The following is an 18879-nucleotide window of genomic DNA, read 5'->3' as shown; positions in this document are numbered from 1 at the left end:
TTTTTTTTTAAAGATTTTATTTATTGATTCATGAGACACAGAGAGGCAGAGACACAGGCAGAGGGAGAAGCAGGCTCCTCGCAGGGAGCCCGATGCAGGACTCGATCCCCGGACTCCAGGATCAGGGCCTGAGCTGAAGGCGGCGCTAAACCGCTGAGCCACCCGGGCTGCCCTCACCGCGAGCGCTCAAACGCTTTGGCGACACCCCAGTCCCCGGCACGCTGCAGGGTCGGGGGCCACCAGCGGCGGGCGAGACGCCCGGTGCCGCGGGCTCCGGGGAAGGCGGGGCGAGCCCAAGGGAGCGCACGTACCACGCAGAGCGCCGGAAACGCGGGACAGAGGAACCGAGAACCGGAAGTGGCGGCTTCCTGCCCCGCCCCCTTACGCGAGGGCGGGAACCCCGCGCTTCTCGGAAAACGCGGACTGGATTCCGGTCCGCTACAGGCGTGGGTGCGGGTGGGGAGTGTAACCGCGTCAGGGGGAGTAAGCGATCCCTGTCGGCCTAAAACGCTTCCCCCGGGAGTTTTAGCTTCGGTGTTGTCGGGGGGCAGGGGAATGTCAAATCCGGCTCCTATCCTCCCTCGGGGTCGGGAGACGGGAATCCACTCGGATTGAGTGCGGGGCGGCGTGGGCTCCAGGATCCCTGAGCGGGGGCTCCGAGGACAGCGGGCGGGGGCCCGTGACTGCTGGGGCCTGGCCGCTGGGCGCCCGGCGCTCCCCGAGTCCGCGGCCCTGGCTCCTGTCCTCACTTCCTTCCCGTTTTGGCTCCTGCAGTTGGAGCAGGCGGACGTGGGGGGGGGAGGGGGCGAGCGGAAAGGGCGGGAGGGCCCGGGAGCCTGGCGGGCGGTAACGGGGGTGCGGAAAAGCCGAGGAGGGGACTCGGGCCAGGGACTCGGTTGGGGACCGGAGACCGACGGGAACAGCGGCCCGGGACCCGCGCTGCTCCCACCGTTCCCGAGCAGGTCAGAGCCTGAGCACCCTGTGACCCTGCCCGTTCCCGTACTCGTGACCCCCAAACCCCAGATGCACCAGGGACCCCCATAGCCCACTCCTGTGTTGCTTCCCTCCCCAAACTCCCGTACGGTCACCTGGGCACTCACCCGCGTCCCTCCCCTCCCCGATCCCCCGCGCCCACCTGACTCTCCACCTGCCCCCCCGTTTCTCCCCAGGCGCCCCCATGGCCCGACCCCGCTGATTCCTTCACTCGGCCATGCTCCCGCGGCCCCTGCGGCTGCTTTGGGACGCGAGTCCCCCCGGGGGAGTCGTGCTGAGCAGCTTCCGGAGCCGAGACCCCGAAGAGGGTGGGGGCCCAGGTGGCCGGGGCGTGGGCGGGGGGCAGGAGGAAGAGGAGGAGGAGGAAGAAGACGAGGTGAGACGCGAGTGGTGGGAAGTCGGGAGGTGGACATGTCGGAGACGCTCTGCCTCGCCCTCGGGTCTCTGTCCCTCCTCTCTCCCTCCGGCCTCCTGCTGGGTGTCTGCCAGTCGGCCCGGCGGGGAGTCCCGGAGTTCCTGGGGCTCCCGCTGGCGGTGGGACTCAGCACTGGCCCGCGGGAACCTTCCCTGGCTCTCCCCGCCCCGGCCCCAGGGCGCCAGCCTTTCCGGCCGTCGTGTCTCGGTCCCCGTCGCCCTCCGTGTTTTTGTTTGGCGGGGTGGGGTTTGTTTCCACAGTAACCGGCCTCTCCGACTCCGGGATTGGGGAGGGAACCCTTCGATTTCGTGACCCCTCCCCCTCTCCCGCTGGGCCGCGAGTGGAGGCGGGAAGCCCGGGTTCTCGGACTTTGGAGGGAACATCCCAGGCTGGGCCGGGGGGGTCACCTGCTCTCCGCCGGGACTAATGGTGGTGGCCAGGAGCGGGATCCGGGGCCCCAGAAGGGGCCAGAAATTGGATTCGGGGCCCCGAGGCCCAGGACTCCTGGGTCCAGAGCCTGGGTGAGGGCAGGGTGACTGGCAGGGCTGGTTTTTCGGGATCGGTTGCGGGAGGGGCTGGGGCCACGTGACCCTGAGTCGGCTGCACAACCCCCCTCCCCATCATCCCGACTTCCCCTTCTCCTTCCTGTACTGGCATTGGAGCCGCCACCTTGAGGGGGTCTCCCAGCACTGAGGGACCAGGGAAGGGGGGCTCCCCTGAAGGAGTAACTCTTGGGGCTCGGTCAGTTCCTGCGGGGGAGGGCGGAGCTTGCGGCTGTGCCCGTGACTGAGGTTCCAGCTTTCAAGGCCTCTGCCTCTGGCTTTCTGCCTTTCTCGCTTCCCCCTCCTATCCTTCGCACCTTGCTTCTCTGCTGTGTTGGGGTTCAGCTCTGGGGGGAAAGGGCGACAGAGGTCTCCGGGCCCAGGGTTCCTGCATTCCACCCACCCCCCCACTGCCACCCCCTCGACTCCACCGGGCCCTGAGGCGGCTTGGGGGGGGCTGTCTAGGCCCCAGTGGGGGAGACCTGGGGTCACCAGCCCCCCCCACCCCTCGCACTCGCTGGTACTGTTCCCCGCCACCACAGGTGAGGGGTACAGAGGGAGGATTAGGGCTGGGGGCAGTAGGGGGTGGCGTGGGACTGTCTCACCTCCCCTTCCTTGCTCTGCCAGGCCCCTGTGTCTGTCTGGGATGAGGAGGAGAATGGTGCCACCTTTACTGTCACAAGCCGCCAGTATCGGCCTCTTGATCCCTTGGTGAGATCCTAACTTTGGCTTCTCACCTCTGACCCATGACCTCCCAGTCTCCTGTCCTCTGGCCAACTCTTTGGAGACCTGAACTCTGCCGTGTGACTTTGGTCAATCAAGTTTTTGGCCGTCTCTGAATCTTCGTATAACGAGCCCCCAGCATTTCCTGAGTCTGGGATTTTCCCCAGAGGTCTAGGGGCTAAGTTGAAAACAGGGTCAGTGACTTTCCTTCTGTCTCCCCCAGGCCCCGACGCCTCCCCCTCGGTCCTCCAGAAGGCTCCGAGCTGGCACTCTGGAGGCCCTGGTCAGACACCTGCTGGATGCCCGGACATCAGGGGCTGACGTGACCTTCACACCAGCTTTCCTGGCCACCCACAGGGCCTTCACTTCCACCCCTGCCCTGCTAGGGCTTGTGGCTGACAGGTCAGGGTCATAAGGGACCAAGGATCATGGAGGTGTCTGGACTTCTTAAAGCCAGAAAATCCCCCCAGAATAGTCAAAGCCACTGGGGGCTTGGGGAAAATGGGCAGATCGAATCTCTTCTCCTTCCTAGGCTGGAAGCCCTCGAATCTCATCCTACTGATGAACTAGAGAGGACAATAGGGTGAGTGACCGCTGATTGTTAACCTCACAGTCCCCTCTGGCTGAGCTGCAGCTTGATAGCTGACCCCTGGCTGATTCCCCTTCTCCCAGGGTAGCCACCTCTGTACTGTCAACCTGGCTGGCCTCTCACCCTGAGGATTTTGGCTCTGAGGTCAAGGGCCAGCTTGACCGGCTTGAGAGCTTCTTGCTTCGGACAGGGTATGCAGCAGGGGAGGGTGTTGGGGGGGGCAGCGCTGACCTCATCCGCAACCTCCGGTTCCGGGTGGACCCCCAGGCCCCCGACCTTCCTAAGCCCCTGGCCCTCCCCGGCGATCCCCCTGCTGACCCCACGGATGTCCTGGTGTTCCTCGCTGACCACTTGGCCGAACAGCTGACCCTGCTAGATGCGGTGAGACCCTGACCTCTGCCCCTGTGCCCCCTGTCCCCTTACTACTCCCCCTGACTCCAGAGCCTTCTCCTTGTTTCTAGCCCTTCCTAAACAAGCTCCCAGCTTCCCCTGTCCACTCTGTTTGATCTTTCCCCCTTCCCCATGATTGTTACCCTTCAAAGCCCGCTCCCCTTTGGTTCCTTGGCCACCTGCGATCCTCACGCCCCTGATGTTGGAAGGCTGAGCCCACTTGACTCCGAACCTTGATCTCTGTCCTCTGCTCCACAGGAGCTGTTTCTCCATCTGGTCCCCTCTCAGTGCCTGGGGAGCCTGTGGGGTCACAGAGACCGGCCGGGACATTCCCACCTCTGCCCATCTGTCCGAGCTACTGTCACACAGTTCAACAAGGTGGCAGGGGCAGTGGTCAGCTCTGTCCTGGGAGCTACTTCAGCTGGAGAGGGGCCCGGGGAGGTGACCATTCGGCCACTGCGTCCTCCGCAGAGGGCCCGGCTCCTGGAAAAGTGGATCCGTGTGGCAGAGGTAAGAGAGAGGCTTGGCTCTGTTGGGGACCCTGGTGTGGAGAGAGTGGGCCCAGAGCTCTGGCCTGCCTCTGTGACCCTCCCCTCCCCCAGGAGTGTCGTCTGCTCCGAAACTTCTCTTCGGTTTATGCTGTGGTGTCGGCCCTGCAGTCCAGCCCCATCCACAGGCTTCGAGCAGCCTGGGGGGAAGCCACCAGGTGGGAGCACGGGGGCACCTGCCTGGCGCCGAGGGGGCGTGGGGCAGGCTGGCCCATCCTCAAGGCTGCTGCCCCCCACCCCCAGGGACAGCCTCCGAGTCTTCTCCAGCCTCTGCCAGATCTTCTCCGAGGAGGATAATTATTCCCAGAGCCGGGAGCTCCTCTTGCAGGTGAGTCCCTGTTCCATGGTGCTCCCAGCCATCCCTGCTCCCCTTGAGGCACCCCTACCTCCCTGTCCTGTCACCAGCAGGAGGTGAAGCTGCAGCCCTCTCTGGAGTCAAATTCCAAGAAGGCTCCGAGGTCTGGCTCTGGCTCCCGGGGTGGGGTGAGTGACTAGCCTAGCGGGGGGTGGGGTGGGGTAGGGTGGGGGGGAGTGTTGTGAAAGAGTGAGAAGTGGAGTGGGGAGGCATTCAGAGGGACGGAAAGGGGAGGCATGGCAGGAGGGAGGGATGGGATAGGCAAGGGCAGAGGGATGGAGAGCCCTCAGATCAGGAGTGGGCATCTGATCCTGACCTCTGACCTCAGGGCGTGGTCCCATATCTTGGCACCTTCCTGAAGGACCTCGTGATGCTGGACGCAGCCTCCAAGGATGAGCTGGAGGTGGGTGGTGTGCAAGGTCGTTGTGTGCATTGTGATGAGGGAACAGGTGGGCCTCAGGGTTAGATAGACCTTCCAGAAAGGTGTTGCAGGGCGTCAGCACCAAACTCCAGGGCTCGAGCCAGATTGTCGGAGTTCTGGTTCTGTTACTTGAGCAAGTAGCTTAACTTATTTGTGGCTCAGCGATTTGTAAGTGAGAGCGCGGTGACCATGTCAATGCCAGTCTGTTGTCAGGAGGATTAAATGAAATACTTTTCAGCAGGTGCTTAGAGCGTGTCTGCAGTGTTAGCGTATGTAGCATTTGTTAAAGAAACAAAAACTGGGATCTTGGGCAAGTTCCTCATTGTCTTTGAGCCCTAATTTTCCCATCTGTGGAATGGACACCACTTCTACCTGTGATATTCAATTTCAAGGGTAAGGTAGAGAGCTTGGGGCAGGGCAGAGGTGAGGGGGAGCTGGGGAGGAACAGAGGATTCGGAGGCCTAGTGGGTGAAATGCTTGAGAAGTTGGATGTGGATGTGTGTGTGGAAGAGGGTATGTTCTCTCTGTGGCAGAACTGGGCTTCACCCCATCCCCAATATTCTTGCAGAACGGATACATCAATTTTGACAAGCGGAGGAAGGTGAGGGTAGTGCACGCATGGGATGCTAGACCTCTCTAACCATGTCCCGACAAGGGGAGGTGGTGGGGAAAGTCAGGGGTCCCTGAGATCGGCTCCTGCAGTCTGTGGGCTCCTTCTTAGGAGTTTGCTGTCCTTTCTGAGCTGCGGCGGCTCCAGAACGAATGTCGTGGCTATGACCTCCGACCTGACCCTGATATCCAGCAGTGGCTGCGAGGGCTTCGGCCGCTGACAGAGGCCCAGAGGTGACTGGCTGGGTGAGGTTGGGACTCCAGACCTAGGGCTGAGTGTGGGGATCGGTGTGTCCTGTCCTGACATCTGTCCATTGGACCTCTTCACAGCCATCGAGTGTCCTGTGAGGTGGAGCCACCTGGTACCAGTGACCCTCCTGCCCCAAGGGTGCTTCGGCCAACACTGGTCATCTCGCAATGGACAGAGTAAGGGTGTCAGCAGTTAGAGGGTAGTGCCATGGGGAAGCTCCTTGGGAGAAGAGCCCTTCTCCCTCTGACCCTCTTAATGCCTTATTGCTCCAGGGTCCTGGGCTCTGTCGGGGGACCCACCCCCCTTGTCTCCTGGGACCGGCCCAGTGTGGGGGGAGAGGAGGTACCTGGAACCCCTGCTCCTCTGTTGACCAGGCTGGCCCAGGTGAGCTCTGTTCCTGACCTCTGATCTCAACACTGACCTTGCCTTTGTGAATGTTTCTTCTTTGACCTCTCTGCCTTCATGCCAGTCCCACATGTTGTTTGTCCCTAGCACATGAAGTGGCCATCTGTCTCATCTCTGGACTCTGCCCTGGAAAGCACTCCATACCTGCACAGTCTGGCGGACCCCAGCCACCTCTCTCCCCCAGCCTCCTCTCCCAGGCCTTCTCGAGGTCACCGCCGTTCCGCCTCCTGTGGCTCCCCACTCAGTGGGGGTGCAGAAGGGGCCTCCAAGGGGACTGAATACAGGGGTGGGGGATCTGGGCCAGGGGCCTCTGATTGCCGAATCATCCGAGTCCAGATGGAGCTGGGGGAAGATGGCAGTGTCTACAAGAGCATCTTGGTGAGGAAGCTGCCCCGTGCAGTGGGGCTGAAGGATGATGCCTTGTGGGACTATAGATGTTGTCCTGAATAGCCAAATGGGAGGATGATTCTAGCCTTGGTTCTGACCTGTGCTTATGATAGCCGTTTTGTTTTTCATTTTTCAGAGCAAGTGAGCAAGTGGGGTGGGAGGGGCAGAGGGAGAGGGAGACAGAGAATCTTAATCTTAACTCCACACCCAGTACCGCAGAGCTGGACGTGGGTTCTGTCCACCTCACAACTGAGATCATGACCTGAGCCACAACTGAGAGTCTGACACTCAACCAGCTGAACCACCCAAGCACCCGTCAGCTATTTTGTTTTAAAGGTTACTTGGTGGGACGCCTGGGTGGCTCAGTGGTTGAACATCTGCCTTCATCTCAGGGTGTGATCGTGGGGTCCTGAGATCGAGTTCCGCATCGGGCTCCCTGCAGAGAGCCTGCTTCTCCCTCTGCCTCTGTCTGCCTGTCTCTCTCATGAGTAAATAAGTAAACATCTTAAAAAAACAATAAAGGCTACTTGGCATTAGCTGCTGCAGCTTGAACTTTGGGGACCATATTAGATCTTCAGAATCCATAGCAGTTTCCTCTTAGGGAAGCAGTCCTATTTCACTGGACACTGTGGGGTACAGGTAACCACTACATAGTGCTTCCCTGTTCATTCTAGAGTGTTTGACATGGGTCACCATTTTCAGTTGGGATCAGCAGTTAGAGCTGAACGGATGGAAAGCAGAGGCAATGGCCAGTTTATTGCTCTTTTGGTCTCCTGTCCTGCCAGGTGACAAGCCAAGACAAGGCTCCAAGTGTCATCAGTCGTGTCCTTAAGAAAAACAATCGTGACTCTGCGGTGGCTTCGGAATATGAGCTAGTGCAGCTGCTACCAGGGGAGCGAGGTAAGAGGCCGTGAGGGAAGGCAGACTTGGGAGGAGAGTGGTGCTTCCATAGCCAACTGGTTGTGGGGGCAATGATCATGTCGCTCTTGATGTTCCTTCTCTGAACACACAGAGCTGACCATCCCACCCTCGGCTAATGTTTTCTATGCTATGGATGGAGCATCACACGATTTCCTCCTACGGCAGCGGCGAAGGCCCTCTACTGCTACACTGGGTCTCACCAGCAGCCCCTCAGCCTCAGGAACTCCCCCAAGTGAGGGAGGAGGGGGTTCTTTTCCCAGGATCAAGGCCACAGGGAGGAAGATTGCCCGGGCACTGTTTTGAGGAAGAAACCCTGCGAGCTCAATAGAACTCATGGTGGCCACACCAATGTGGGTTGCCATCCTGAGTGGTGGCAGTCATGTTGCACCGGGAAGAAATCCAGAAAGGTGGCCAACCACCCTGGGGCAGTGAAGTGCTACTGGTTTAACCAGAAGGCTGAGAGATTCAGCTTTGTGAGAACTGGTTATCTTGGTAACCAAGTTGGGATACCTGTGTATAGCTCCCTACTTTCCATGAATGCAGCACATGGCCAGTACTGGAAAAAGGGATCAGTTCCCGGTTCCTGGCCACATCCTAGCATTCTAAGGCCAAGGAGAGGCCTACAAGGAGGAGGGAGAGGAAAAGCCTAGAGGCTCTGAGCCCTGGGGAGAGGGGATGGCAAGAAGTAGGATCTAGTAGGAGTTTATTTTCCTACTCTGGGTGTTCCTGTCACTGTGACAACACTAAGATAATAAATCAAAACACTACCTACATTCTACTCCCCTGTCCTTGAATTGTGTATGGTTTAGCTTCTGGGAGTGGCGGTGGGGAGATGGCCAAAGGTAGACACCAAAGAACAAGGGGCCCAATGTTTTCTGTCCCCATTGCTGAAAATGAAGCGTTGGCGAAAACAGTTTCCTCACAACAGTTTCCTTCTCCCCAGTAACCTCTCTGCTGGCTCCCTCTATTTGCTATTTTTCTTCTCAGTTGTCACAGACCCATAGCAAGTACCAGTCACCAATTAAAGTGAGCAGATTAAAGAACAATCCGTGGTTGGACATTTGTAAGAAACAATTTTAGGACAAAGAAATGGAAGAATGACTTTGTGGATAACGTATAAACTTGAGGGCCTTACAACATCACAAAGTGTTCCATGCTGGGATTTTAAATCAGCCTAAACTTCATTCAAACAAATTCTAGAATGAGACTAAGATGCTGGGGCTTTCTGGAGGATGACAAGAAAGCATAGCAAGAGGGTCACCACATTTCACCCTGGGGTCTCAGTTTAGATTACCGTGAGCTCTGTAGTTAAACTGGCCTTCCCAATGATCATTGCGTGGTAAATGCTCTTCTCATGTTTCCTAAGGGGCATGCCAACCAAGGCAAGCGTAGTGTATATAGGCAAGTAGGTGTGAGACGTTTCAGATTTTAGTCTCAGTGAAAAAAGGAGGATTACTCTGTGGCAATTCCAGTCACGAGAATTGGGACCGAACAGAGTAATGCAGGTGGCATATATATAAAGTTGAAGGGGCCCAAGGAAGAGACCATCATGACAGGAAGTGGCTGGTCAGAAAACAGCCAGGGGTTTTCACATTTTATTAGCTACAGCATAGACCCTTGAGCTGCCTCATTCCCTCCCCCCCCCATGGGGTCAGGCCTTCCCAGAAGCCCCTGCCTTGGCTGCCTGGGCCCTCTGGAACTCCTGCTGCAGCTGAGCCAGGGTCTCCCTCTGTTGCTCTGACTGCCGCTCAAGGTCCCGGAGCTGGGATTCGTATCGCTTACTGAAGAGAGGCAAGAGAGACAAGCAAATGAGAAATTGATGGGATTTACTCTTGAGGGTGCTGAAGGGTTGGACTCTCCTGGACTCCCCGTGGAGGGTTTGAGGAAGCAGATCAGACAGGGCTACCCTGGAACTACTCCAACGGCTCCTCGACATTCTACGCTGGGGGCGTCCGGTGCCTTGCAGGGTGTCAGAACAAAGACTCACATTTCAGCTGTGATATAGTCCAGCCTCTTCCCCACTGTGGCACGAGCCTCTCCCAGCTCCTGTTTGACCAGCACAGGACCCAGAAGTTTAAAGACCACGTTGGATCCATCTAGCAGGGCCAGCTCCTGATGGAGGGATGGGACATACAAGATCAGAATCACTTCCAGGTCAGGTCCCTTCTGGCCCGGCATATCCCTCTCTCACCTCCTTCACGATATTATTTTCTGTTAGCTGCGCCTCAAGCTTCTGTCTCCCCGACATGGATTTACTCAAGTCTGGGGGTTAGGAAGAAAGGGTTGATTAAACACATCACATGTGCCGCCTAACCCCAATCCTGGTGAGAAGAAAACGGAGCTGAGGAAGTAGACAAGGAGGCGGCAACAGGTCAGTGGGTGGGGACGAGCTCCGAGATGGGGAAGGAGCTGCACGCGGGGCCTCTAGTGGGGCACAACATATTATCTTGGTTTGGCTTTGGGCTGTAAGTGAAGGGTCTGGGGCGAGGCCGCGCCGACGCTGCTCCCTTACCCTTCTGTAGCTGCTGATATTTCTCCACTTCTCCCTGTAGCTTCTTCTGGATTAGCTCAGCCATGGCGGGGACGAAGGCCCGCGGGGAGTGGGAGCGGGCGCTGGGTCTCACTCTGGGAGGTACCTAAACTCCCCTTTCTGGCCCGGCCTGCGGAAAGGACAGCACTCTTGCGAGGCAGCCTCCCAGGGCACCACAGCCTCTCCTCGTCCCAGAGAGCCCTCCACGCAGGCCCCAGGAGGTGGCGGGCGCAGCAAGACCCCAAGCCCCTCAACCGTAACCCAGCCATACTCACGTTCTCGCTTCACTATTACTAAACCTGGAAGTAAACAAAGAATGCTGGGAAAAGAAGGCGCCGGAAGCTGTCTTCTGACGCATGCCGGGAACTGTAGTTTTGGCACGTTTAGTGAACGGTGTTCCCCCAGAAAACTGGACCCGGGAGGTTTTAGGCAAGACAGGGAAACGGAGCTGGAAAAAAAAACTGCACCGTTACTTTGTCCCCAGCCCCAGACTACCTTTCTTTCATTACTCGGGCATAAGCGGCTGCTCGGGATTGCGGAGCCAAGACCTGCCCCGCCCCTCGAGAGAGAGTGGGCCCTCATTCAAGATGGCGCTCAGACGGCTTCAGACCTGGTAGGCACTGATTGGACGAGGGCCGGCGGGCTTCCGGGAGTTTCCGAGCCGTCTGTGGACAGCTGAGAGAAGTTTGCACGTGGGTCGTCGTTCCGGTGGGCTAGATGGAAACAGCCTCCAAACCCGGCAGAGATGTCCAGCCCAAGAAGGCCAGACTTCAGACCAAGAAGAAGGTAGAGACCTCGCTAGGGTGGAAGGGAAATTTTTAGCTGCGGGGTCCCGGGGGTGGGGGGGCGAGGGCTATGGAGTGTTAGAGCTTGTGATCTGCCCGTAGAAACCGCGGAGGTACTGGGAGAAGGAAGCCACTCTGACCGCTGCCGGAGCCTCTCCAGGGCCCCCTCGTAACAAGAAAAGGAATCGAGAGCTCCGCCCCCAGAGGCCAAAGAACATTAACCTCCCAAAAAAGTCTCGGATCCCCGGGAAGCCTCAGTTCCCGAAGAAACCTCGAGAACAGAGAAATCTTGAGCCTCAGAGAAATTTGTCCGGGGTGAGCCTGGGACCTGATAAGGTGGTGGGGCAAGTTGCCTTGTACTTTGCAGGTGCGATGGTTGGGGTCAACCCTAACCTGTCTGCTAATTGCTTCCTCCTTCCCCAGGCCCAGGATCCATTTCCAGGCCCTGCTCCCATCCCTGAGGAAGTGGCTCGCAAGTTCCGTCGCATTGACAAATCCAAAAAGGTGAGGACCAGCTGGGAGTGAGGAGGGATTGCAGCTTGGGAGAGCATATGAGTGAGTTGGATGAAGAGGAACTGTGTGACTCTCCTGGCACCCCACATAACACCTGGTTCTTTTTTCATTACTCTCCTGCCAACGCTGGTATAGCTGCCACATTCGAAGTCGAAAACACGAAGCCGACTAGAGGTGGCTGAAGCTGAGGAAGAGGAAATAAGTATTAAAGCTGCTCGTTCTGAACTGCTTCTTGCTGAGGAACCTGGGTAAGTGGATCCTAATGTGGACCTCCCCAGGCCCTGCTTGATGGGGCTTCTCGTTCTCATTTTTACGTTGGTACACCCACCGTGTATTTGTAAGTTTTACTGCAACCCTAGTGCTCACCCTTAGGTTTCTGGAAGGGGAGGATGGGGAGGACACAGCAAAGATACGCCAGGCTGAGATTGTGGAGGCTGTGGATATTGCAAGTGCAGCCAAGGTGAGTCTGAGGTTGGAAAAGGGGCCACTGGTGGCACAGATAGAAGTGGGAACTAGAGGTGGAAATTACCAAGAGGAGCCCATTCTTCCTTGATTTTTTTTTTTTTTTTCATTTTTCCCTCTCTCAGCATTTTGATTTAAACTTGAGGCAGTTTGGACCCTACAGACTGAATTACTCCCCAGTTGGGAGGTAAGATTGGATATCAGTGACTCTTGAACTAGGATGTGGTTCATCTCCTTAACCATTTCAGCCACACTCACCTCAGCCATATGGTATATGTTTAGGCTGATGAAGTGGGGATGGTTCTGTGATTTGTTTGCATATGAGGGTGAGCATGTAAAGCATCTCCTTATCCGGAGAGGCGGGGCCGGTGGGGGGGAAGACCTCATGGTCTGAGTCAGGGTGCTTCCCTGTGTTGACATGCTGCCTGTCCCCCACCTCCAACAGACACCTGGCTTTTGGAGGGCACCGGGGTCATGTGGCCACCCTTGACTGGGTAACAAAGAGGCTCATGTGTGAGATCAACGTCATGGAGGCAGTGCGGGACATCCGGTCAGTGGGGGTGGGGCATCTCCTTCCTGACTGAATGACAGTCCCTTGACCCTCTTTCCCTCTTAACCACTCTTCTCCTCCTTCCAGGTTTTTGCATTCAGAGGCACTGTTTGCTGTCGCTCAGAATCGCTGGCTTCACATCTATGACAACCAGGGCATCGAGCTCCACTGTATCCGCCGCTGTGACCGAGTCACACGGCTGGAGTTCTTGCCTTTCCATTTCCTTCTGGCCACGGCTGTGAGTGCCTCTGGAGTGAAGAGACTGGGTGGCAGCCCTTGAGAAAACTGTTTCTTCTCTGGGATCTCAGTAGAAGGATGGAGGGCAATCAGGACTCATTCTTTCTCTCTCTCTCAGTCAGAGACAGGGTTTCTGACCTACCTGGATGTGTCAGTGGGAAAGATCGTGGCAGCTCTGAATGCTCGGGCTGGGCGGCTGGACGTCATGACTAAGAACCCTTACAATGCTGTCATCCATCTCGGACACAGCAATGGTTGGTCTCTAGCTGAGCTTTGACTCTTTGACCATCCTGACCTGCTTTGCTTCCTTGTTTGTACTTTGCACGTTCCTTCAAGTAGCCCCTATTCCTCCCTCTCGTTACCTCTTGGTCTTGAGACCCTGTCTTTCCCAGAGGTAATCACCTCAGTGCCTGTTAGTGACTTTGGCTCCTCTCCCCTGACATCTAGGTACTGTGTCCTTATGGAGTCCAGCCATGAAGGAGCCGCTGGCAAAGATTCTCTGTCATCGGGGTGGAGTCCGGGCTGTGGCAGTAGATTCTACAGGCACGTAAGTCACTTGTTTGGTCCTGAGGTGCTGAGAACGTCACAGCTGGGTAGAAAGGTATAGAAGGCAGTGTACCTTTAGGAGCACAGACTCACAGTCAGGCTGTCTAGGTTGTAAATCCTGGTTGGGTAGCCCAGACGGCTCAGTTGGTTAAGTGTTTGACTCTTGATCTAGTTCAGGTCTTGGTTTCAGAGTGGTGAGTTCAAAGCCTGTGTTGGTGGAGCCTACTTAAAAAAATAATAATAAAGTAAATAAATCGTGATGGTAGCCACTGACTGACCATGTAAGTGTGGGCACATTCCAGAACCTCTGTGTGCTACATGCTTTCCTTACCCCAAGAGTATGGATGAGTATCTAGCTCAAAGGTAGAAAGCTTTTTCTATAAAGAGCCAAGTAGTAAAGATTTTAGGTTTTGGGATCCCTGGGTGGCGCAGCGGTTTGGCGCCTGCCTTTGGCCCAGGGCGTGATCCTGGAGACCTGGGATCGAATCCCACATCGGGCTCCTGGTGCATGGAGCCTGCTTCTCCCTCGGCCTAGGTCTCTGCCCCTCTCTCTCTCTCTCTCTCTCTGTGACTATCATAAATAAATAAAAATTGAAAAAAAAATTTAAACTATTAAAAAAAAAAAAGATTTTAGGTTTTGCTGGCCAAGAGGCAAATTCGAGTGTGTTATATAGGTACTTAAGTAATGAGAAAGCATCACGAATTTTTAAGTGATGAAATTCAAAATATAATAGTTACCGAGTACAGGTAACTATTTTTATAATACAGGTCTACTAATGGGAAGAATTGGATTTCTCTTTTTGAGGATAACATTTTGCTCAGTTGAGGTTCATAGTTAGTGTTCTAAATCAGCAAACTCAGTTGCAAATGTTTATCTGTTAATGTCAGTCTGTGGAGAGATTTTACTTAGTCTTTGAAAACGTCTTTCACACAAGCGATGAGATAGGTGGCACATGAAACACTGTCAAGTTGTAACCATGTCACTGAGTTGTAGTGCACCCACAGTGGTGTAAAGAGATGACATGCCATACGTGATGTTGGGTCTTGACTGCTCTCCCGGGCTGTTGTACAAAGCAGCCACAGAAGAAGCCAAAGAATGAGTGTGATCGTGCTCCAATAAAACTTCCTCTGTGGCCACTGAAATTTGAATCTCCTATATAATTTTCGCCTATTTCAAAATATTTTTGAATTTTTTCCAGGCACTTAAAAAAATGTCCAAAACATTTGGAGCTTGAGGGCCGTCCAGAAGTAGGTGGTGGGCTGGATCTGGCATATGGGCTGTAGGTCCCAAGCCCTGGGGACCTAGACATTAACACGAGTTAAGGCATGGTGCCCAGGGAGCATGGAGCACTGGGTTTCACCATTGGTATCAGAAGTGATCATTCTCTTTAGGCCTGGCTGGTGATGTGAGGGGTAGGAGTGGTGGGCATGCTCTGAATCTCTACTCTTTGGGAGTTTGCAGGTGCCCTGCTGGGCTGTGTGAGGTGTGCGTGCACATGCATGTGTGTGTATGTATTAATGTGTATACCTGGTACACTGTTCCACACAAGTTCCCTCTGATGGGATTAGTTGGTGTTCCTTTAATACCCCTGTTAGGCACTCACATATGAGGACCTGCTGTGGGCTGGACTCTGCTGCAGTTCTGAGGGGTACAGGGATGAAGGGGCCATGGAACTTGCCATGGTGTGGTATTCCACCTTATGAACAGAGACAGGGACTGTAGTTTATGGAAATAATTAGCCAGGAGGTGTATTTAGTTTCTGCTGAGTTGTCTTTTGTCACTTGTCACACCAGACTTAATGTGTCCATCCTGGGATAGGTCAGCCCACTCGCAGATTCCTCCTTGCTAGCTCTCTTTTTACTGTATTTTCCTGTCACCTAGAATTTGACTTCCTGTCACCTGGCTACATAGCCTTATAGTCTTCGGCTATCTGGGTGCTTTCTGAGTGCCCAGGTTCTGCTCCTTGCTTTGGTGACAGAACTTCATTACTGCCTGTGACCCATGAAGTCTTGGCTGCTTTCCTCCCGAGAGCCCCTCCAAGGTCTATTTCTCTCCGTCCTTGCTGTCTCCTGTGAACACCCACGATGCTCACAGCCACTTTCCAGACTCTGGTTCTTCTTCCTCGAGGCGTGGCCTAGGCTGACTTTCCCACAAGCTACTTGGCTGACTTTCCCACAAGCTACTTACCTCCTTTTATACTGCTGCACCGGAATCTTCTACATGAAGTATAAACTATGTAACTTTATTTTTAAGTAGTCTTAAAGTCAGGAAAGGTTTTAAAGAAAGTCGGGTTTTGGGCAGCCCTGGTAGCTCAGCGGTTTGGCGCCGCCTTCAGCCCCGGTGTGATCCTGGAGACCCAGGATCGAGTCCCACGTCAGGCTCCCTGCACGGAGCCTGCTTCTCCCTCTGCCTGTGTCTCTGCCTCTATCTCTCTCTGTGTGTCTCTCGTGAATAAATAAATAAAATCTTAAAAAAAAAAAAAAAAAAGTTGGGTTTTATGAAAACCTTCCACATGCTCAGACCCTCTTTGTTCTCCACAATTGTTGTATCTTTGGAGACAAGTGATTTGCTTCAACCATTTTTATTCTATATTTTTGCCAACCTGGCTTTAGGAGAGTGCCTTCTGTGGGCCACTGAATCTAAGCTGTGGTTTGCCTTCCCTCTGGGCTGCTGTGGTCAGGTACTGCTGTGCCCAAGGCCTCACCCCTTAAGTTCCCTGAGATTTGGTCAACCCCTTGAGAACAGCTCTGGTCCTTGATCTTGAGCCCACCTCTTCTTATCTCTGGTCCTCCTCAGGAGTGCTTCAGACAAGCCACAGGGGCTCCAGAGATGAGGCTTACTGTCTGCCTTACGAGGCATTCTGGGAGCTTGCAGTAGGATTGGATTGGATTCTCAGAGCCAAATTGTTGTCTGCCAGTTTAGAAGTGTGGTAGTGTACCCTGGATATCTTCTGGCCAATGGGCTGGTGGTATTTGTGCAGGGGATCCCAAAGGTGGGTATGTGTGGGGAGAGAAGCTAGCATGTGCCCTTGTGTTGTGGGTTGAATGAAAGGTATGACCCCGTGTCTCGGGAGCCGTCAGTAATTCCTGGTTAGCACTGATGTCTTTCCATCTGTTGGAGCTGGGGTCCTGATTGTCTTGTCGTGTCTGGAGTCATATCCAGCTGGGCCTCTCTTCAGCCCCATCACAGGGTTAGTCCCTCTCGTAGGAGCCCTTCAGTCCCCTCTTCTGGGGTTCCCAGCCAAAGCTAAGAAGAGAGTCCATGGCCTATTGGCAAACTTACATCCCCTGGCCTGCCTGGTCTTCCGTCAGCCTCCGTCTCTGAGGAACAACTTGAACATAGAAACTCCTAACCTCTGAAAACAGACAAAACCTCTGTGCCTTCCCTTCTTCTGGGGAGACACAGGGTGGGGCAGGATCCTCCAGCACGTTATGTCATTGCTTCCTCAGCTTCTCTCAGGTCCTTGCAGTCTTCAGCTTATGGTCTCAATGCCAGAGAGTAGTGTTGATGACTCAGGGTTGGGTCTTCAGTCTCAGTTTAAAGAGCCCCCTGAATCTGTCTCCTCGTCATCCTCCTGACCACATGTCCCTCCAGTCCTGAAAGCAGACCTCTGCTTCCATCTTACCACCTCCACACTCTGATGTTCATTCATTTTACCTGCTGTATATGTTTCTTGGTTTTCTTGAGAATGAGCTAGAACAGCTCTAATCCCAGTTTTATTATGAAGTCCTCCCTGACCACTGTTGTCAATCCTTCTCTTTGCTGAGCCACTGCACTGTGTGTGTGCTAGAACATCACGTTTTGGTATAGATGGGCCTGTGCACCGTAAACTTTGGTCAAGAGGACAAACAGAAGGGTCTTGAATTCTAGCCTGACGTGAATTCCAGCTCTACCATACCATTCACCCTAGTCTTCTTTCTCTGAGCTTGTTTCCCTATCTGTAAAAGGGGAATAAAAGTTGTTTTTCCCCAACAAGACTTCATGCCCGCACTTGGCCATAGCCCTGCTCAGTAAGCCCACACGACAGATTAATTGACCTCTTCTCCGCCAGGTACATGGCCACTTCTGGCCTGGACCACCAGCTGAAGATCTTTGACCTCCGAGGGATGTTCCAGCCTCTGAGTGCTCGGACCCTGCCCCAGGGAGCGGGGCACCTGGCCTTTTCTCAGCGGGGACTGCTGGCTGCGGGCATGAGTGACGTGGTCAACATATGGATGGGGCAGGGCATGGCCAGCCCCCCGTCCCTGGAGCAGCCTTACCTCACCCATCGGCTCTCAGGCCACGTGCATGGTCTTCATTTCTGCCCCTTTGAAGATGTGCTGGGGCTGGGGCACAGTGGGGGCATCACCAGCATGCTGGTCCCTGGTGAGTAGGCTAGGGGATGGGATCCACGTGGATGAACTCTGGTTGGAAGTTTGGGTTTGCTCAAGACAGCCAAGAGCAAAGGGCTTGGTGGAGCTGGAGCTGCTGGACTGGGTTCTTTTTATGGCTCCATGCTTCTCCCTTCCTCCAGGGGCTGCTGAGCCCAATTTTGATGGCCTGGAGAATAACCCTTACAGGAGCCAGAAGCAGCGCCAGGAGTGGGAGGTGAAGGCCCTGCTGGAGAAGGTGAGCCTGTGCTGTGTGTGCTTTGGGCTGGGGTTGGGGAAAGCTTCCCGTGTCCCAAGTCTTGGGAAGAGTGGGATTCAGCAGCGCCCTGGCCTCTGTCCTTCTTTGGGTCACTCTCCTATGGCTCTTGACCTGTTCTTGTCCCTTTGTGACACCTCAGGTGCCTGCAGAGCTCATTTGTCTGGATCCAAGAGCCCTGGCAGAGGTTGATGTCATCTCTTTGGAGCAAGAAAAGAAGGAGCGGATAGAGAGACTGGTATGGAGCAAGGCCCTGGTGCTCAAACCTTTCTCACCTCTACAACTTCCCTCCCCCATGCTGTGTCCCCAGAAGTATGGCACAGGAGATGGGGGCTGCCACAGTTCTTGGCCTCTGAGACTGTTCTAGGTTTCACCCTTGTCCCTCCCTTAGGGCTACGACCCTGAAGCCAAGGCTCCCTTCCAGCCAAAGCCAAAGCAGAAGGGCCGCAGCTCGACAGCAAGCCTGGTGAAGAGGAGGAGGAAGGTCATGGATAAGGAGCACCGGGTAAATGATCATTGCCGGGGGGGGGGGGGGGGGGGGGGGCTAGGCATCCTACTTGGCTGCATCCTCCTGCTAGTGCCTCTGCCATTGCCAGCCTGACACATCTCATCTTGCCCCCTCTCCCTACCCAGGACAAAGTCCGGCAGAGCCTTGAGCAACAGCCACAGAAGCAAGAGAAGAAAGCCAAGCCCCTGAAGGCCCGGCCATCTGCCCTGGACAGATTTGTACGCTGAGCCGTGCTCCAGGATGGCCTGAGAATGCCATCTGTCCCCATGATTGCCTCTGGGGAAATGACCCTGTTCCTTGGAATAAGGAGAGGGCACTGTGCCCCTTCCTCAGCTGGAGAGAGACTGCTGGCTCTGGGGCAGGGTTGGTATTAAAGAAGAAAGTAGTTTTGTTTTGTTTTTTTTGGATAATGTGTGTAGATCGTCCTGGGGACCTGTTCCCCTCCCTTTGCCCAGCATGGGACTACTCTAGGAACTGAGGGGGTCGTGGTATCCTGCTTTTACCCTCACCCCCTATCTTGTCACTATGACCTCAGCCTTGTTCCTTAGGGGCCTTCCTCTTTCCCATGTCCCT

The 18879-nt window shown here is 55.2% G+C and overlaps 3 protein-coding genes across 4 annotated transcripts; 2 read left to right on the top strand and 1 right to left on the bottom strand.

The window, feature by feature from the left end:
- The first annotated feature begins 801 nt into the window (after nt 1-801).
- Nucleotides 802-8326, top strand: RGL2 (ral guanine nucleotide dissociation stimulator like 2). 2 transcript variants are annotated; one of them, XM_038553702.1, is made up of 18 exons: nt 802-962; nt 1170-1369; nt 2578-2661; nt 2897-3075; nt 3206-3256; nt 3346-3643; nt 3911-4162; nt 4255-4358; nt 4444-4528; nt 4609-4683; nt 4884-4958; nt 5545-5577; nt 5698-5819; nt 5916-6011; nt 6108-6219; nt 6328-6618; nt 7413-7527; nt 7640-8326. In XM_038553702.1, the coding sequence occupies exons 2-18, from the start codon at nt 1211-1213 to the stop codon at nt 7849-7851; spliced, it is 2343 nt and encodes a 780-aa protein (XP_038409630.1). In that variant the 5' UTR covers nt 802-962; nt 1170-1210; the 3' UTR covers nt 7852-8326. The 2 variants fall into 2 exon arrangements, with proteins under 2 accessions (XP_038409630.1, XP_038409629.1); XM_038553701.1 differs by having other exon boundaries at nt 4606-4683.
- A 772-nt stretch (nt 8327-9098) lies between these two features.
- PFDN6 (prefoldin subunit 6) lies at nt 9099-10395 on the bottom strand. Its single transcript, NM_001048089.2, has 5 exons — nt 10354-10395; nt 10061-10208; nt 9740-9810; nt 9536-9660; nt 9099-9329 (listed from the first exon to the last, which is right to left on the bottom strand). Exons 2-5 carry the CDS (start codon nt 10122-10124, stop codon nt 9200-9202), a joined length of 390 nt encoding a protein of 129 aa, NP_001041554.1. The 5' UTR covers nt 10125-10208; nt 10354-10395; the 3' UTR covers nt 9099-9199.
- An 85-nt stretch (nt 10396-10480) lies between these two features.
- Nucleotides 10481-18713, top strand: WDR46 (WD repeat domain 46). Its single transcript, XM_038553704.1, has 15 exons — nt 10481-10864; nt 10966-11178; nt 11287-11367; nt 11512-11624; nt 11749-11836; nt 11964-12025; nt 12284-12388; nt 12476-12626; nt 12744-12879; nt 13073-13172; nt 17224-17537; nt 17686-17780; nt 17941-18036; nt 18190-18303; nt 18432-18713. The coding sequence occupies exons 1-15, from the start codon at nt 10796-10798 to the stop codon at nt 18531-18533; spliced, it is 1839 nt and encodes a 612-aa protein (XP_038409632.1). The 5' UTR covers nt 10481-10795; the 3' UTR covers nt 18534-18713.
- Nucleotides 18714-18879: the final 166 nt, after the last annotated feature.

This window comes from Canis lupus, chromosome 12 (assembly GCF_011100685.1).
Source record: "Canis lupus familiaris isolate Mischka breed German Shepherd chromosome 12, alternate assembly UU_Cfam_GSD_1.0, whole genome shotgun sequence".
Lineage (NCBI taxonomy): Eukaryota > Metazoa > Chordata > Mammalia > Carnivora > Canidae > Canis > Canis lupus.
This window is presented reverse-complemented; position numbering and strand designations above follow the sequence as displayed.

Bases quoted from the DNA above. Each gene is read 5' to 3' on its own strand.
- RGL2 (XM_038553701.1), top strand. From the start codon at position 1,211: ATGCTCCCGCGGCCCCTGCGGCTGCTTTGGGACGCGAGTCCCCCCGGG. The intron at 1,370-2,577 runs GTGAGACGCGAG...TTGCTCTGCCAG, and splicing joins AGGAGGAGGAAGAAGACGAG to GCCCCTGTGTCTGTCTGGGA. The intron at 6,619-7,412 runs GTGAGGAAGCTG...CTGTCCTGCCAG, and splicing joins GTGTCTACAAGAGCATCTTG to GTGACAAGCCAAGACAAGGC.
- PFDN6 (NM_001048089.2), bottom strand. From the start codon at position 10,124: ATGGCTGAGCTAATCCAGAAGAAGCTACAGGGAGAAGTGGAGAAATAT. The intron at 9,811-10,060 runs GTAAGGGAGCAG...CCTAACCCCCAG, and splicing joins ATATCAGCAGCTACAGAAGG to ACTTGAGTAAATCCATGTCG. The intron at 9,661-9,739 runs GTGAGAGAGGGA...TCCCTCCATCAG, and splicing joins AAAATAATATCGTGAAGGAG to GAGCTGGCCCTGCTAGATGG.
- WDR46 (XM_038553704.1), top strand. From the start codon at position 10,796: ATGGAAACAGCCTCCAAACCCGGCAGAGATGTCCAGCCCAAGAAGGCC. The intron at 10,865-10,965 runs GTAGAGACCTCG...ATCTGCCCGTAG, and splicing joins GACTTCAGACCAAGAAGAAG to AAACCGCGGAGGTACTGGGA. The intron at 12,627-12,743 runs GTGAGTGCCTCT...TCTCTCTCTCAG, and splicing joins ATTTCCTTCTGGCCACGGCT to TCAGAGACAGGGTTTCTGAC.